The sequence below is a fragment of the Microcaecilia unicolor genome, chromosome 13 (genome assembly GCF_901765095.1).
Source record: "Microcaecilia unicolor chromosome 13, aMicUni1.1, whole genome shotgun sequence".
In the NCBI taxonomy this organism is placed as follows: Eukaryota; Metazoa; Chordata; class Amphibia; order Gymnophiona; family Siphonopidae; genus Microcaecilia; species Microcaecilia unicolor.
In genome coordinates, this window is record NC_044043.1 from 81,684,229 (window position 1) to 81,704,249 (window position 20,021).

General features: G+C 41.4%; 1 protein-coding gene across 7 annotated transcripts in view; it reads right to left on the reverse strand.

The window, feature by feature from the left end:
- Window positions 1–20,021, reverse strand: part of NPHP4 (nephrocystin 4) — a 205,788-nt gene that overhangs the window by 25,541 nt on the left and 160,226 nt on the right. For all 7 annotated transcript variants that reach the window (XM_030222550.1, XM_030222549.1, XM_030222546.1 and 4 more), the window contains 7 exons: window positions 18,818–18,946; window positions 17,502–17,710; window positions 10,443–10,669; window positions 7,859–8,048; window positions 6,355–6,438; window positions 4,516–4,672; window positions 3,643–3,728 (listed from right to left, as the gene is read on the reverse strand). In XM_030222550.1, the coding sequence (XP_030078410.1) occupies window positions 3,643–3,728; window positions 4,516–4,672; window positions 6,355–6,438; window positions 7,859–8,048; window positions 10,443–10,669; window positions 17,502–17,710; window positions 18,818–18,946 (1,082 nt within the window). The remainder of the gene's footprint in view (window positions 1–3,642; window positions 3,729–4,515; window positions 4,673–6,354; window positions 6,439–7,858; window positions 8,049–10,442; window positions 10,670–17,501; window positions 17,711–18,817; window positions 18,947–20,021) is intronic.

Below are 20,021 nucleotides of genomic sequence, written 5' to 3' on the forward strand. Positions count from 1 at the left end.
AAATATTTAAGTGAAAAAAAGGAGATACTCAGGGTAAGAACTAAACTTTACTGGTTCAATGAGCTCTAATAATGAAAGTACCAATCTAGTGGTTGTTCATTAATGTTCATGCGTGCATCATAAATCTCCCAGTTATGTGAATTCAAATCTTGCATGAAACAAATGAAATAACCAAACTTCTAGTATAAGTCAATTTGTGTTAAGCTTAATTAACTGTTCAGTTCCCTGTGGTGCGTCTCATGTCCTCAACTGTAAATGAAAGCGTTCTATCTAATAGCATGGAGACAGGCTTTCAATTTTTTTCCTCTAAATTTCTCTGTCTCAGTCAACCTTAGTTCTTAAAGAAGTGAATTCCAAAGAAACAGGCCAGCTATGAAAAAATTCTGTGACCAGGTATCAACTAATATCACTTCTCAAAGAGACAGGACGAGCATTAAACACTGATTTTGTGACCTTAATGACCAAGACAGAGACTATATCTTTGCAGACATAGCAATACACTGTCGTGGATCATTATTAAAGGCCTTGCGAACCAAAACCAGCATCCTGAATTAGATGTATTAATCTACAAACATACTGTTTCCAGAGATGGGAAGGTGGTAGAACTAGAGACATGAATTGAGGTTGCAGCAGGGCTGACTCAGGAATAATGTCAGGAACTACTTTTTCACAGAGAGGTTGGTAGATACCTAGAATGCCCTTCCGCAGGAGGTGGAGATGAAAACGGTAACAGAATTCAAAACCACGTGGCATAAATACAAAGGAATCCTGTTGAGAAGAAATGGATCCAAAAAAGCTTAGCGGTGATTAGATGGCAACACCAGTAATTGGGAAGCAAAGCCAGTGCAGTGCTGGGCAGACTTCTATGGCCTGTGCCCTGATCGTGGCTGGACAGATTTGGATGGGCTGGAATGGGGCTTTGATGACAACTTCAGAAGTTTTAGAACAAAGACAGTGCCGGGCACACTTCTACGGTCTATGCCCTGAAAATGGCAAGGACAAATCAAAATCAGGTATACATATGAAGTATCACATCATATCTTATGCTATGAGTTTATCTCATTGGGCAAACTAGATGGATTGTACAGGTTTTTTTTATCTGCCTTCATCTACTATGTTACTATGTGCCATAAAATTAGGAGCTAATGTCTAGGCATTATGAGGGCAATCCTATAAAGGGGCACCTAAATGGAGCCTATTCTATATAAAGGAAAGTAGACACTTTCGTTTACAGAAAATTAGTGTAACGGGCTACATAGGTGCAAGCACTTATGCTATGGAAGTGGTGCAAATGTTTGCACCTAGATTCCGGAACTATGTGCACAGCTTAAAATAGGAAAAACTATCCACCCAATATTCAGCCTCCAGCGTTACTTTCAAAATCTGCACCCTGGTCCACAAAATTATCTATGGCCAAGTCCCAGGATATATGACAGAACTTATAGACCTACCACTCAGAAACACAACCAGATCATCTCGAACATACCTAAACCTCCACTACCCAAACTGCAAAGGACTTAAATACAAAGCAACCTATGCGTCCAGCTTCTCCTATATAAGCACACAATTATGGAACACACTGCCAAAAGTTGTGAAGACAACCTGCGACCACCTAAACTTCAGGAAATCATTAAAAACCTACCTGTTCAAAAAGGCATACCCCGCCGACCCACCATAAATGCCTGCACTCTGCAACACAACATAACCAAAGTTTGTAATGGACACTGCATAATCTTTCCTCTCCTCCATCCCCATTGTAAGTGAAACATATGTTCCTTACTCAACCACAATACCACCTGTATTTGTTTCTCTACCGGACTTGGCAAACGCCTCTACAGTACTATGTAAGCCACACTGAGCCTGCAAATAGGTGGGAAAATGTGGGATACAAATGTAACAAATAAATAAATAAACAAACAAACACTGACCGTGGCCAGCTAAATTAGTCCAGAATATTCAGTGCTGGCCCCAGAATTTAATATCCAGGACTAATTTGGCTAATGCTAGGTACCAGAGCTTATACTTCGATACTCAGCCGGGGCACTCATAACCATGGAAAAGCACTCTGGAGCCCTGGGAGCCTACTCCTGTCCCCTGATTAGCCCCCCCCCCCTTCCCTTCCTTCCCCCTCTCCCCAGCCCATGACAAGACCCCCCTCCCCAGAAGGTCTCCCTAACCCCCTGCTCCATAGACCCCCACCCCCCTCGGGGCCTCTTTTCCATCCCTGGTGGTCCAATGGGGGTTTTGGGTGAAGGAGTGAAGTCCACTTGCTACTGCCTCATATGGCTGCCTTCAAAAAATGGCTGCCACGACCTCTTATGGGACCTCAAACAACTTGTGTAGTACCATGAGGTCGCAGCAGCCATTTTATGCAGGCAGCTACAAGAGGCAGGAGCGAGTGGTCTTCGCTCCTGCCATCATCCCCACTGGACCACCAAGGATAGAATAGAGGCCGGGGGGGGGGGGGGGGGGGAGGGAAACAGGGGTTTTCCAGAGTTTCAGACTGCTCTTTCATAGTTATATGGATCCCAGCCAATATTCAGTGTCGACACCCTCATAACTGCTGGCTCCTCCCCAACCCCGCCCCCTGTACCACCCCTGACCTACCCATTTTTTTGGGCTGGTAAGAGCGGTTATTCAGCGGCACTGTCCTGTTAAGTGCCGCTGAATATCAGTGGTTGGGCAGACCTAGGCGATTTAAGTGAGCAGGAACCTATCCTGCCTGTTTAAATTGCTTTGAATGTCGGTTGGATTACTTATAGAATACTTAAGTGTGTAAGTGCACACTCCACCTGGACTCTGCCAACTTTGCTTTATCAACGATATTTGTGTAGTTACACAATTGCGTGCAGCTGGATTCCAAACATTTATGCACATATTTGCACACATATGTGCTGGTATTCTCGTCATTTATGCTTGTATTTGACATGTAGATGGTAGCGCCTTCTTCATAGATTTACCCATTATGTGATCAGTGCATCAGGCACCACTCCCCTTAGGCAGTCTGAAGTACAGTGTATTACAGTAGTTGAGGTGAGATGTAATCAAGGTTTGAACTGCTGTGTTAACATTGTCAGGGCTCAACATAGTTTTTGGCTATGTACTATGAGTGAGATGTGCAATGCTCTTTTAACAATCCATTTTTCTGCATCCAAATATCAAATTCATGTTCCCCTGCTAATGGGTAGAGGCCTGCACTATCTGCTGAAAACCTATATTCTCTATTGTCCAATAAGGTCCGCTTCTATCCTGGCACTGAAATTGGAATCATAAAATCTCCTAGATTGTCCAACTTCACATACTGCATTGCTGAACTCTGCAATCGGGGGGAGAACAGCTTCACTATTTTGATGGGTTATAATAAAATAGATCTGAACAGGCAAAAACCATATGGATGAAACCACTCAGCTAGCTTAGCATCTCCAAAAGGTAAAACATTTAATATTATTATTTTATCAAAAATCAATTCCAACCATCTCTCTTTTTAGTTCATGCCACATGCAAGTAATCATAACCCACGGGACATCATACTTGCAAAGTCAGCATCTCTCCCCCCCCCCCCCCCCAACCCATGCTTCCAGAAATATTACTACTGGGATACAGTACATCAGTTTTACATAAAATAAAAATGTTACATCACACCATTCTTCTGCTGTCACAAATTATATTAGGGTCACTGCATTGCACGTGGATCTGAGGCTCCTCGCCCTCCATCCCAACAGGAGCACCTAGAAAAATAGCGCATACGCAAATTAATACTATAGTTATTTGTAATGCTTGATCATGTATTCAGTGTGGTAGGCACAAGTCCCCAACATTTACATTTACACAGGTAGAACAGTGGCCTTCATTATCACCATCCCGATCTGGCCACCTGGCTTCAGTATACTGGCCACTTTTAAAGTACATATTCCCAGGGGTATGTTTGATTTAGGAGAATAAACTCTCTCTACATAACAGAATTATCAAGTATATGTCTGTATAGTTATTCTCTGCAGTTTCAGCTGCAAAAAGAGCAATGGAAAAGCGTGCATGTACTTTTCACAATTTTCAAAGAGAAACTTGGTAGGCTGCTTCTCTGAAAATTCACTAAGGTGGCTTAGGAATCAGGTAGTTTTGAGGCTGCAGACATTAGCAAAGCTGCACATTCTCAGTTAGTTTACTGACACCTGCACATGGTTACTGGTAGCTTCTTTTACACCTGTGTTTATTAAAATTTGGAGACTACCTACCTTTAAGTTCACCAACTTCTGCTCTACACATGGCAAAAGGCAACCGGTTGTGCAAACAGCCACACACTGTAGGTAACATTCTTTTCACATTGCTCTCTGGATCGTGCCCATCTTTACTTGGTTTGCAACACATTATACATTAGATCCTTACAATATTCTATTTATAAGTATGTTTTTATTAACTTGTTAATTTTATACAGCTCTTGTGGGTTTCTGTAGTCCTTGTATGTGTGCAGTGCTATGAATATACAACTTTACAAATACTAAGAATGATATAGCTTACCTGGCAGAGTGTACCAAGGTGGTAATCTTATTGATTTTTTCAAAAAGGTCAGTTCCGGGTGATAGAATCGAAAAGTCTGATCAATGACATGGGGCTGAGGTTCTACATTCACTTGAAGGATTGCAATAGGTTTACTGTCTTCTGTTTTGAAGGATATCTGTCCGTAAATGAAAGGGTTATAATGAACTAAAAGGGGTCAAATTATTAAAAAAAAAAAAAAAAAGGAAGAGCCAGGAGCTTGAGCCATGTGATACTGATAATCTTGTCTCATATGTACAGGTACCATGGGGGCAATATTACAGCAAAGGTGCTAACATTTATGAACACATTACACAGATATATGTTTAGAATACAAGCATATATGCACATATGTGTGCACATGCGTGTTTATCAAACATATAAACGGCGAATGACCGTACTCACTTGCAAATGCGCAGTAGACTTCCCTCTCTGTCCCGCCCCCATGTCAATACGTGATGACGGGGGGGCAGGACAGAGAGGGAAACTGTGCGAAGGGGAGGGAACCGCCGAGGTCGCCACCGCTCCCCCTCCCCCCCCGAGGTCACCGCCACTGGTACCCCCCCCCCCCCCCCGGAGTCGCTGCCGCCACCCATCCACCCGGCCCATCTCTTCGCTATTCAACTTACATCTCCGGAGCAGGCAGATCAGCTGAGCTGCCGTTGGCCTTCCTTCCCTGCCTGTGTCCCGCCCTCGCCGACGTTACATCACACGAGGCCGGGATACAGGCAGAGAAGGAAGGCCGACGGGAGCTCAGCTGATCTGCCTGCTCCGGAGATGTAAGTTGAATAGTGAAGAGACGGGCCGGCGTCGGCGGCGACTCGGGGGGGGGGGGGGGGGGGGTACTGGCAGCGGCGACCTAATAGCCCGTTTTAACGGGCTCAATGGCTTAGTATGCCAATATAATGCCTAAGTGGAGAAAGTTATCAAGGTGCAATAAAAGGTGAGCTTTTACTACAAAGTGATTTATCATGGGAATCACCGACCTGTGGTATCTCAGTACTGTAGCTTGATAACTCCCATGGTATATGAATAACGCTGTTTGAGAGTCACCTTCCTATAGCTGGCGTTCGTGGTCATGCCTAAATGGTACATACGTATATACCTGGTTAAGCTTGTACTCTATAAAGGACTAGGGGGCACGCAATGACACTACTAAGTAGTATATTTAGAACAAATCAGAGAAAATATTTCTTCACTCAACATGTAATTAAACTCTGGAATTTGTTGCCAGATAATGTGGTAAAAGCAGATAGCTTAGGAGGGTTTAAAGTTTGGACAACTTCCTAAAACTTAAGTTCATAAGCCATTATTAAGATGGACTTGGGGAAAATCCACTACTTATTTCTAGGATAAGCAGCATAAAATCTGTTTTACTCTTTGGTATATTGTCAGGTACTTGTGGCCACTGTTGAAAACAGGATACTGGGCTTGATGGACCTTTGGTCTGTCCCAGTATGGCAAGGCCTATATTACTAAGCTTCTTTTAAGAACATAAGAACACCTTAGAACTTTTTCTATCTGTGGCCTCAGAGGCTTGCATTTCCCTTTTCTACTTCCTTCAGACGTATCAATTTTTCTTACTTCCCCTTCTTATTTTCTTTTCCATGTTTTATTTTGTTTGATTTCTATTGAAAACCTTTAAGAGTGGACTAACACGGCTACCACACTACTCTTACTTCTCCTTAAAACTTATTTTTTTAATATTTATTTAATTGGCAGATTTGACTGACAGAGAACTACAGCAATTCTGGACTAACCCCTGCCAATGTCATTCAGCTCATCCCCGGTTCACCTGGCCCTTCACTCTGCTAAAATTACCTTGATGCGTTTTGATAACATGACATTTGACTTCCTCTGTGTTGCATGTTCTGTGCCCTTATCAAATTCCATCATTTTAGGACCCTGCCAAAAACATAGTACATTTAAGGACAAAGACATATATATTCAACTGAGATTTCTACTGTGCTATGGTTAACACTTAACAAAACAATTTTGAACCCAAGACAGAAAATGAAATGTAGCCAGAGTGATGACGTGATGGTGCAGAAAACAATATTCTACATTAGGACAGAATTAAAAAAATAGATCTAAAACAAGTAAGCAAGAGTCCAGATGACAATCTGAAAATGTTAGCACGGTCCATTTTCTATCATCCACTATTATACAAGTTAAACACAGTCAAAGACCTGCTTTGTCCACTCTTCCCCTCCTACAGCAATATTACACGTCTAATTTGTCTCTGGCTTTATCTTCCCTTCCTATAACTAAGAACTAAGCACAGTAACATAAATTGTTATGCTGATATGCAGGATATTGGAGTGTAGTGGTGATTTTCTGCTACGCCATGCTGTTTTGCTATTGAGCTGCAGTAGGAGACGGTTCCACCTTCCACTCCAGCTCAATGGCAAAAAGGAAGCAAGTTCCAGAGAATTCCAGATTGGGGGCAAAAGCTTCCACGTTGGCAACCTGCATGACTTGGCAAGGTTTAGCAGAAAAATCACCACTACATGCAAATATCTCCTACTTCAACATATTAACACCATAAGTGACAACAGATAAAGATCAGTATGACTCATCTAGTCTGCCCGGAAAAGTGGTGATTTTCTGCAAACCATGCCAGCTCATGCAGGTTGCCGACCTGGAAGCTTTTGTCACCAATCTGGAATCTTTGGAACATGCTTCCTATTTCCCATTGAACTTGAGTAGACAGTGGAACCGTCTGTCTCCTCTGCTGGCCTTGACTATTTTACACAAGAAATGTATTCCTCAATATTATTTCACCACTAATTTATATTACTTCAGTATGTGATAAAGAAAACAGACAGCATAATTGCATTCCTGTGCCTAGAAGTGATGTCTACACAATGAGCCACAGAAAAACTCCAACATGAAGCAGCCACTTAAACAGTCTATATGACTCCTTGCATCTGTTTGTTAGAGACATTCAAATTTATATTCTGTGCTCTAACCTACCCTACCTACAAAAAGAAAATTGGCTCATGCAGATCTGATGTGTAGCCAATGAGCCACTTCACAGAGATATGGAACTGCAGCCACATAGTTACTTAATCTGTTAAAATGGCTGCACAGTGTTAACAGATTTGAATTTGCGAATAAGCACATGACCCAAAAGATTACAAACTCCAAGGGGAGTATGAAAATTGTCCTCTAAAAATACCAGCTTGTAATAAATTAAACAGTAAAAAGATGAACCACATTTGACAACACACATCAATAATATTATAATGTAGTATGTTTTATTGATTGCATTAATGAGCTCTGGATATGAGCATATAGGGAGAAGACAACAGATATCTCCTACTTGTGCCATGGTTAAATGAGCTGAGGAAAAAGTCTGGTATTTGAATGGGATATGGATGGTCTCTCTGGGCCGCAGATACAGCTGAGGCGTGTGAATGTTTTCCTGCAGATGAAACATGTCTTCTTCAATAGCTGTCAATGTGTTTGTCAGTTCTTTGAAGTGTCTCCATTCCCTCGTGTCCACAATGACACTGAAAACAACATTAGGAGTTGTGTTACTTTAAAGGGCAGCCTAGATGCTCAGCACCTCATTCTCACATTTTCCTCTCACTAGTCTTCGTCATACCTGATCCGAAGACCATACTCAAGATGCAAAGATAATACAGCATTCAAAAGTACAGAGTTTTCTTCTTTCATTTAAGTAAATCAAGGCTTAAAAAGCACAAGGACAGGAGGCTCTTGTGAGGGGGCATAGGATGAAGTTGAAAGAAGAAAGACTGAGAAGTAACCTGAGGAAATACTTTTTCATGGAAAGGGTGGTGAATTTGTGGAACAGCCTCCTGGTGGAGGTGGTAAAGATGAAAATTGTATCTGAATTTAAGAACGCTTGGGATAAGTACATAGGATCTCTAACAAAGGCACGCTGAAAAATGGCCTACGGTAGTGTAGACGCGTGTTTTGGGCGTGTGCAGAATCATTTTTCACTGCACCTGTAAAAAATGCAGTTTTTTGAATTTTTGCTGAAAATAGACGTGCGGCAAAATAAAAATTGCCGCGCGTCCATTTTGAGTCTGAGACCTTACCGCCAGCCACTGAGCTAGTGGTAAAGTCTCACGCGGTAACGGGACAGTAATAACTTACTCGCGCCAAATGCCACTTGGCACGCGTCCAATATGCACGTCTGAAAATAAAAATTATTTTTCGGATGCGCGCCAAAAATGAAATTACCGCAAGAGCCACGCGGTAGCTGGGCACCAACTCCATTTTGGCGCACGTAGACGCTTACGCAGCTTAGTAAAAGGGCCCCTAAGGAGTGAAAGGGAGAGTAGATGACATGGATGGGCAGACTGGATAGCCATATGGTCCTTATCTGCTTTCGTTTTTCTCTGTTTCTATGTTTAAACAAAACAAAAATAAGAAAGAAGATGAGAGAACAGAAGAGATGATCAGAGGCAGGAAATTTCTAAAATAATGTTTCATTAAGTCACACAAAGGATAATTCTATAACAGTGCCAAGGCAGGGAAGGCACCTATGCTGTATTTATTTTATAAATCCAAAATCCATTTATAAAATAGCCTACCCCAAATTTTCCCAAGTTACATCTGCTCCGAGGGATTTAGGATTTAGCTTACAAGACTTACATTCACGTACAGTAGGTATTTGTGTGTGCCCCAAGGGCTTAAAATCAAAGTTTGTACCTAAGGCAATGAAGAGTTAAGTAACTTGTACCATGGTTTCCCCGATTCTGCTCTAACCATTAGGCTACAAGATTATGTGTGCATATAGCCCCATAGGAATCTATGCATCTACATGAACTTCATAAAATATATGTATAAGTGCCAATACTGCCTTCATTCTGTGTCCATCATCGTCCTTGGGACCATTAATGTGTTTATTAGTTAAAGTTAGATGCTAGCTTTCTGAATACCTACTTTATATATGAATGTACAACAGCAATTTTAAAAGTGCCTATCTGAGCAAGAAAAATGTTTCTCCATACACTAAAGATGCTTACAGAATTATTCCTAGTCTGTTAAAGAATGTCAGGTGACTGAACAACAAGGTTGAAAATGGTGAGCCCAGACATAAAGTTTATAAACATGTTAAATAGAAAGTACTTTTCAAAACACTACATTAGGAAAATCCAGAGTGAAAAAGCAAGACAGTGAGGGTGGTTTGCAAGTTCTCAGACTATCAAATCTGGCAAAGGTTTAACTTATCATACCTAGTCCAATCCATAATTTTTAAAAGTTTGACAGTTGTACAGTAAGACGTTTTATTAATGTTACAGGAACTACATCAGAAATTTCCTGCCAGTCCCGTTCATTACTAAGGGCTCTTTTTACTAAGCGGGGCTGCTGCAGTAGCCCAGCGGTACTTTCTGTATAGCGAGTGGTAAGCCCACATTGGGCTTACCACTCGCTATACAGAAAGTACCGCTGGGCTACTGCAGCAGCCCGGCGGTACTTCCCACCCCTAGCGTGCCATCATTTCCGTCGCTACAAAAATGTGTTTATTTTTGTAGCGCCGGAATGTACCCAGAAGTAATCGGGCACTGCCGCCCGGTTACTACCCGGTTAACGCGGGAACCCTTACTGCCACTGTAATGGGTGGCAGTAAAGGACTCTCCTCCGAAATGGCTGCGCGGCAAGTGCTTTACTTGCCGCAAGACCATTTCCTGCAGGAAGACGAGACTTCCCCTTTAACAGCTGCGGTAAAAGGGAGCCTCGGAACACGTGTAAAACATGCGCCGACGCCAGCACTGGCCCCCTTTTGTTGCAGCTTGGTAAAAGGGGCCCTAAATAAGGAAATGTAGGGAGTCCAATATATGGACCAAATATTATACTTTAATCAGTACACTCCAAGTTAATAGTAGCTTGAGAGTATTGTAACATGAAAGTGAAAGAGAGATCTTTTGTCCTACCTGAGCTCTGGGTTATCAATTTCAATGGTTATTGTATGCTGGACATTGTAAGGGTTTTTTAGCACAAACTCAAAGAATTCAGCTGTTCCCAATGTAGAATAGATAGTGTAATGCGAGGTAATGGCCTGACTCAGCATGTTGGAGATACTCTCTGCTTTGATGCGGTCTCTGTATGAGTCAATTATCTGAAGATCTCTGGCATGCTGAACACGCTCCTCACGCCGAGCCTTTAGGAGTTAAAATGCAAAGGATAAAAATGAAATTAGAGATATGACAGCAGAGAGTTTAAACCTATACCAAATAGTTCAGTACTGAGGAATATGGCAAATAACTTCCAGATTCTTCTGTATTAAAACTGATGAATACTGATGTCAGCAACATGTTCAAATTTAAAGTCACTGGCATGGTACATCTTTCAAAACAAGATGGCTATAGGGTATTTGTTGATATTTACACACAGTATCACTTGGGAGTGTGTTGTGTTGTACCATGCATGTCTCCTTTCTTTATATCGTTATTATTATTACCAAAGTTATATCCCGCATTATCCACACAATCTAAGTGGGTTACAATGAAACATACATAACACTTATACAGCTGTAAGGGTTAAATATGAAAGGGTAGGACCCTAGGACCTTGATGTTCACTTCCACTCCCTGCCAACTGGTCAAGTTTCCAGGATAGCTCAAATGAAAAAATATGAGAGATATTTGGATACCGACTACCTCCACATGAAAACCTGACCCATTGGTAGGCCTTGAAGACTGGAAGTGATCATCACAGTGCAAGGTTTTGGAAACACAGGGGCCTTTTTACTAAGGCGCGTAGGTGCCTATGCGCATCCAATGCATGCCAAATTGGAACTACCACCTGGTTACCACATGCTCCAGGCGGTAATTCCATTTCTGACGCATGGCACTTACTCGGCTGGTAATTGGCAGTTTACGTGCGCTGGCCGCTTACCGTCCGGTTAGTGCATGATACCTTACTGCTAAGTCAATGGGTGGTGGTAAGGTCTTAGCCCAAAAATGGATGCGCGCTGGTTTTAATTTTGCCACACGTCCATTTTCTGCCATACACACACACACACGTCTTTTTTTCCAGGCACGCTGTAAAAAAATGACCTGCACGTCCAAAACACACGCCTACATCAGCGCAGGCCACTGTTAGGTGCACTTTAGTAAAAGGGCCCCTTCGACTTGTGGAGGGTAATTTTAGAACAGGGTGCCTATTGTTGACAGTCCAAAAAGGTGCTTATTTTATAAAAGCAATAAAGGCACCTATGTACCTTTATAAAATAGGCTTATACAGTGACTCCCAGTAGTGAATACATACTCTTATACAACTTTATTCCTGCTCCAAAGGAGACAATGTGTTTGTGTATACACACATTTTAGTAAACAAGCACATACATCACAATTCCATCCCAGCTCCACACAAACTACGCAACATAGGTCCCTGACAAATTGGTCTAATGACAGTTTGTCTAATGGGCAATTGGTCTAAAATACATGACAGCTAATGGGTCAGTTGGTCTAAACAAAAGAGGAGACAGGATACTGATGCAAACATCGGTTTAATTGTATAAGAAAACATTACAGCAAAATACAGGTCTAGTGACCTTTGGATTTTCAGAAATTAAAGATTAGAACACAAACTTTACGGAAGAAGTTAATTTTATAAACGTATATATATACACATATGAGCAAAGAAAGTTAATATAAGATAATTAAAAGACACGAAAGTTTGTCACTGACAAGGAAAGTTTCTGTTTCTATGAGTGAGGTCTATCCTAATATACCCTAATTGTGTCAAGAAACCTCATACTGCTACCACTAGTGAAGAGGGGAGAGACAGAGAATTTTCCTTACCCTCTGAGCAAGGAATGAGAGAGGAAGTTCCTCTCCTATATGGGAGACATGGAGGAAGTTCATTTAGATTCAGTCAATTTTCAAGGCATATCAGGTTTTAAGACTTCATAGTAAATTTCACCTTTATCTCTAACATTCCTTTGAAAAGCAGCTCTACTAGAAGAGATATGTCAGAACAAACAAGAAGAGGGCACGGCTAAAACAATGCAAAGCAGTTTGTCTCCTGAAGAAGCAAACGAAACCGAGGTGTTCTGTTGAGCAAACCAACAGACGGCACTACATGAAAAGATAAGTAGCAGTGTTGCCCTCGACATTATACTCGTGAAGTACAGCAACAGAAATAGTCAATGCTGGAAGTGAAAGGAAAGATAAAGTTATAATATAAATTTAACAAAAAAATTTTGCTACAGGAGGTTTTTAGGCTAATAAAGAAGTTGGTTCGGCAGCTGACATAGCGATATGCGAAAGTCATTAAGCATACCAAACATCAGAAGCCTTTTCCTCCTTGCGAGAAAAAATATACGATAAAAAATAAAATATAAACAAAAAATATATACTTACAAAATTAGCCTGAACATAGAAGGTGAAGAATAGAACGATTTCATGGTCAAGTTCTTAGCCTAGTCTTTAAACAATCTCTAACATTAGGCAAAATGTCTCATTAGACCAACTGTCCATTGGACAAATTGTCCTATTGGATGGATCGGAGCTCATTTTCAAAGCACTTAGGGGCCCATTTACTAAGTCGCGGCAAAAAGTGGCGAGCACGTCTTTTGTGTGCAAACTGGGTCAGTTTTTGCCGCCGCCCGGAAAAAGGGCTTTTTTAAGGGGCCGGAAAAGGACGTGCGGCAAAATAAAAACCAGCGTGCGTCCATTTTCGGCCTCAGACCTTAGAGCCACCCATTGACTTAGCGTTATCCAGGGGATAGGTGTGCAACGCGCGTACACAGCCATTTACTGCCAGGTAAGCACCACTCGGCAGAAAATAGAAAATATTTTCTACCACGTGTTTTCGATGCACACCAAATTCAGAATTACCACCCAGGGCACGCGGTAGCTGGGCAGTAATGCTGATTTGGTGCGCACTGGACGCGCCCTTACAAGTCTTTATAAAAGGGTCCCTTAGATTTGCAAAGTTCCATAGGTTACTACATAACTTTGTAGACCTAAGTGCTTTGAAAATATGCCTCTGTCTATTAGCCAAAATGTACCATTGGGCTAACTGCCATTAGACCAACTGCCTATTAGATGAACTTTGATTAGATGAATTGTACTAAACCCCCTATACATAGCATCTGAATAGGTAAGCATCATCTTGTCGTCACACATACCTATTTGCGAGTATTTGGCAATGCATCTTTATAGGAAACTGTTTCCCACATGTACTATATGCTTCACACACACAAAAGGATTTAAACAATTACTCCCATACAGAGCAATTTTCAAAGGCCATTTACTCGAGGTATTTACCTGATAACAGGGACATGTGAAAATTGCCCATGTTTAACCATGCTAAAAGTATGCACATGATTCTACAATACGTGCATTTTCAGCTAGGTCTAGGGGAGACATTCCTGGGCATGTGCTCTAGGTGGGATATTGAAATATTGCAGGTAGACTGTCCATACCCATAAATTGCTCCTTCCTGGTCAAATTTAGCCCATACAGAAAAAAAAAACGCATTTGGATGAGCTGTTTGGAAACTTGTCTCTATAATGCAGAATTCTACTTTCTTCCTGCAAGGATGCTTTTATAGAATCTTAACATGATGCTTCTTTAAAATAAGATATTACTATTTTTCACAGTGGTAGAAAATGAATGTTTACTTTACATTCTGCATAAAAACATTTGTTTTATGCGAGTGTTTGCTGTATCACAGCTTGATGTAACTGCATACACATAACATTTCAACTACTTTACACATCTCTCCATTTTGGCTTGGGGTGCATAAAGCACCACTTTCTTATGTACAGTAAAGTAATTGCCATTTTGGCAAGGGCTTGTCTTCATGAGTAAATTGACGTCACATGCTAGGGTTCTGCCTCACTGTATAGAGTACTACATACAAAAAAGTGTATGGCCTAAAAATATCAACCTCCATATTTATGTGGTGGAACATTTATTTATGTCAGCCATTTTAGAAACATAAATATTCATGTTTCCTAAGCTGTCACAGAGATATCACTTGCCAGTTTCGCATGGGGGGAGGGGGCACTGGGGGATGAAGGGGGCAACCCACCTAATCTCTCCAGTGGTGTGCTGCTCCATATGAGCACTTTTCTGAAACCCAGATATCCCAGGGAGCAGGTGTAAATCCTACAGTTCATCTTTTTTGGCCACAAAAATGCATTGCCCTTCTGTAATGGGGAATGCAAGTTACTTTTTTAGGCCACACCTAGTCTCACCCAAAACATGACCAAACCACACTCCCTTGTCACATGTATATTTTTCAGTTTTAGACGTGTTTATTCCATCTTTGTAAAATTGGGATTTAGACGATTATGTAACACAAACATCTAAATGCCAGTTTATGCAGTTCTCAAAGGTGTTTCTTAAATAAGCACCGTTATCGTCATCTCTGGTATCCGAATATGTGTCATCCTTGTAATAAGCATTCAAATATATTTTTCAAAGGGGATTTATTCTAGTTATTGTATATTATTTTTGTCCTAAATCATTACTCTTCATTCCCAGTCCTCAAACGTGCCAACAAATCAGGTTTTCAGGATATCTCTAATCAATGTGCATGAGAGATTTCCATACAATGAAGGCAGAAGGCATGCAAATTTCCCTCAGGAATATTCATTATCTGTATTATAGCCTAAATTCTACAAATCAGTTCTCAAACAAATTTTACTATATCAAACTATATAACTTTATAAACTTATAACATCAATTCTTAATCGGTAATAGAGATTCTACCACATCACTATTCATATTCATTAGGGACATCCTGAAAACCTGACACGTTGGCAGTCCCCCTGAAAACCTGACCTATTGGGAGTGAAGACCAAGGTCCTAGATAGTTTTAAAACAAGAAAGAATGAACAGCTAGTCCCATATAACTATAATGAAGGGAGAGGGAGGCAGGAGGTTTACAGAGAATTACCTACCTGCTCTGAACAAAAACAATAAAACTTTTAAAGCATACCAGTAAAGGAAACTCTGCCCTGGTCTACTACAGAATTCTACTGCAACAGGACTTAAAGAGACAGATTGCTTGCAGAACAGCTGCTATAATTAGTGTATTTTATTATTTACAGAGTACCCTCTCCAACATATACCACTGTACATGATAAATGTTACAAAATCTGTGGCCTAAAGAACTTGCCCGCCTGTTTTGTGCAGAAAGGGGCCAACGTTTAGCCCACAGTTGAACAGCTAAGATAACCTGCTATTTTAGGCTAATTTAAAACCACACTATGTAGGTTAGATTGTGGCTGAAAATAGGCTTAAGCAGGAGTGTGCTGGTAAATTTTTAACAACAGGCTCTTTCTTCAGACGTAGCCAGCTCTGCAGTTGGAAGGGCCAGGGGTTGCCGGGTGGGGGAGCAACACTTGCCTCTCTCTCCTCCCTCCCTTCATGCGGGCACGCTAGGCATACCTTTGCTGGCAACCAATACATGGACTGCCACCACTCCCAACGTCTTGCTCTGAGCAGCATGCTGAAACTTCTCACACATGCTGGAGAAGTTCCAGCCTGCTGCTCAGAGCTGGAAACAAGGAGCTGGGAGCAGCAGCAGTCTATTTACTTGGCTGGCAGGGCTCAGCATCCCCACCAGCAAATTAAAAGAGAATTCAGCAGGAGGCCCAAGCCCACATTTTGGGAGCCAGTTGTTAAAGTAGCCATGGAGGGCCCTACTTTAACAACCGGCTCCCAAAATTCTTAAAAACTTAACAACCGGCTCTTGCAAGCCTGTGAGAGCCTGCTCCAGCACACCACTGGGCTTAAGTCCAACTGGCTAAAGTATACATGACTAGCCAAAGATAGATGCTTAGGTTAGCCAATTGGGGGGTAATTTTATGAAATATATTCCACATGTACAGCATGTTTTACAGATGGAAGAAGGCTTTTACAAAGTGCAGAGCTATTTATGCACATATCAGTTCGTGATTCAAACAGCTGAGGTGTACTTGTACTTGTGCCATGTGTAGGCACATCTTGCTTGGAGCAGGGGTGGAGTTGCAGTGCACATGCATATTTTATAATATACACAGGCATACAAACACACATTTACACCTTCTTCACTGTAGCAGCAAATTTATGTATGACAATGTGTGTACTGCTTGGGCTAGTAGTTCTGGATGCGTCTTTTATAAAAGCACATAGGCCTCTATATTGTCTTTATGACTTGGGTGCTCTCATAAAATTAACCCCTAATTGGGAAAAGTGTTCCTCCACAGCTTGGACTGTTTGGCTAAGATCAGATGTTGGACCTGAGTCATGAGTTCAGAATGATCCCTTCATGTTCTACTGGTGAAGGCTGAAAATATGAAGGAAAGAGCAAGGTTTGTTAAGACAGGTTGGGATGGGCTGCAGAGGGCTTTGACAGCAACTTCAGTAGTTGGAACGTAAGGATAGTGCCGGTAGAGTTCTATGGTCTAGGTCCCTAAAATGGCAAAGACAGAATGGGTTCAAATATTTTTATACCACATTCATTGTTGGTTTAATCATGAATTAATGAGAGGGAATGTGGAGCAGACTGGATGGACTGTTTAGGTTTTTACTTGCTGTCATCTATTATGTTACTATATTATCCTGCCACCCAACCCCAGTAGGGATATGGAAACGGTGGGACCCTAACCAAGTCAGATGGGAGAAAGTAGAGGCTGGCCAAAAGACGATCAACCACAGGAAATGTTGCTTAAACACACTTTATTCGCAGCACCAGTATAGGGTTCTGACACGGTCCGTGTTTCAGCAGAATAAACCGGCTGCCGCAGGGGTCACAATCAAACTCAAAGAAAACAATCAGCACTGATAAAATAGAGCAACCTAGAAACAGTCACCTCATTGTTTAGAAAATGGTTTCTAAGCAATGAGGTAGGCTTTTCCAGGAAGAACCTAACCAAACCAAACCAAACCAGCAGGATTAATCTATTCTTATAAAATAAATAGATAACTTTTTTGTGCTACAACCTAAAGAGACTCTAGCTGAGTGGTCTGAATAATGGGTGATTTTTCTTACCAGTAAGACTGATTTCCTTAAGCTGACATTCTCTTGTGACTCTTGCTGCCGTACTGCTATCATTCTCTCCAGTTTGCGCCTGCGAATCGCATCGGCCTCTCGGTTTGTGTGTTGGAGTGATGCACTAACCTCCTTCATACGGCTTAACAGCATTGCTGCCAGTTCACTGTCCATATCAGCCAGCTTCTGAGCCTGAGAAACATTCTTCACTATCATGCAAAAAAATAAAATCTATCAGATAGATTTCTGGGATGAACTCAACAACAAACAGGCATTTACTACTACTACTACTTAACATTTCTAGAGCGCTACTAGGGTTACGCAGCACTGTATAATTTAACAAAGAGAGACAGCCCCTGCTCAAAGAGCTTACAATCTAATAGACAAGTGAACGGTCGGTCCGATAGGGGCAGTCAAATTGGGGCAGTCTGGATTCACTGAACGGTAAGGGTTAGGTGCCGAACGCAGCATTGAAGAGGTGGGCTTTAAGCAAAGACTTGAAGACGGGCAGGGAGGGGGCTTGGCGTAAGGGTTCAGGAAGGTTGTTCCAAGCATAGGGTGAGGCGAGGCAGAATGAGCGGAGCCTGGAGTTGGCGGTGGTGGAGAAGGGTACTGAGAGGAGGGATTTATCCTGTGAACGGAGGTTACAGGCGGGAACGTAAGGGGAGATGAGGGTAGAAAGATAGTGAGGGGCAGCAGACTGAGTGCATTTCATCTTCATTATCACTAATGCACAGTCTGTTTTTACTCTTGATCGTAGACCTCAGTGAAGTGGTGAGTGGCAGTACATAAGGGACCATGACACATGTTGTCATCTGATTAGATGCACCAATCTCACGTACAGAAGGGATTGCCGGAATGTCAACTCCACTAATATTCTGCCAGATCCCCCTCCCCTCCTCTCCAAGTGACAATGACTTCCTCTGTGTTGATCCACTTAATAATGTCCACTTGTTAATTAAAATGTACAGCACAACTATATGGCCTGTTTCCTAAAGTGTTGTAAGTTTTTGCACTTACTGCATCTTACGTGCAAACCTTGAATTCTAAAGATCTCACACAATGGCTTGTCAGTGGATATTTGAGCAGTTTCCTCGATTAGTTAGTCCAGTTACTGAAGGTCTCTTGTTAAATATTTAAGCATTTATTTTAACAAATTAAGTGCTAAATATTGAAAGCTATTATCTGGATTAGTCTGTACAATAGAGAGGAGCTTTTGTTGTGGTGATCTTGAAATATGGCATCAACCCTGATATTGTTCAAGCCTCAGAAGCAACAAATATTTTTACTAAACCTGGCAGGGCTGGAGCACTCACCATTAGCTGTATTGTGAGAAAATAAACTGCCCCCACGGAATCCGCTGGCCCCATCATGTGAGGTGATCACACGGGACCTTGACGGTGGAAGCACATCTGACTTTCCAAACTTATGCTTACAAACATGACCTGCGAGAAGAAAGGCAAGCTTCAGGGAGCTGTACATGGAAGATATCTTTATTTAATAAAGACAAAAACTGAGTGAGAGATTCATGAAACAGCTGTCTCATACATAGATTTCAGTGTTTGTCTGCAAGACTTTTAAATATTTTTAAAATAAGCACAATTTCTTTATACTATAAATATTCAGAATTAACATTTTTACAGCTCATTTTCTGCCAGGCAAACTGAGCTATCATTCAAAAGGTTATATTACTCATCAATTTTACTGCATATTAATTCTGGGTATTAAAAAGATATACTACTGCATTTTGTATATAATTATGGTAATGTCTGTCACTACAAAAAAAATAAGTAGTCTAACATAAAAGAACTGCATCATTTTATATCTACGTGCTTTTGAAGGTCATATTCTATAATATATTCTCATTTGGAATACTGCCTGTGATTCTAGAGACCAAGTTCGTCCTGAGGGCAGCCATTAATGCAGTCTACAGTCTTTGTCAGGTATATGGGAACATATTTAAAGACCTAAACATGTTTATCATTTAGAGACAGGATAGCAGAGATATGGTGGCAACATGTAAATACCTCCAAGGTATAAGTGTACAGAATGCAGGCCTCTTAACAGAAAGGAGGTTGCAAAACAATGGTCATGTGATGAGTGTGAAAGGAGGTTCCAAAACAATAGTCATGTGATAAGGGTGAAAGGAGGCTCCAAAACAATGGTCATGTGATGAGGGAGAAAGGAGGCTCCAAAACAATGGTCATGTGATGAGTGTGAAAGGAGGTTCCAAAACAATGGTCATGTGATAAGGGTGAAAGGAGGCTCCAAAACAATGGTCATGTGATGAGGGAGAAAGGAGGCTCCAAAACAATGGTCATGTGATGAGTGTGAAAGGAGGTTCCAAAACAATGGTCATGTGATGAGTGTGAAAGGAGGTTCCAAAACAATGGTCATGTGATGAGGGTGAAGGGAGCAGGCTCCGAAGTAGAAGAAATTTTTCTTTAAAAGGGTCGTGGATATATGGAGCATCCTCCCAGTGGAGGTGGAAGAGATAAGAGTGGTTCTGAATTTAAGAAA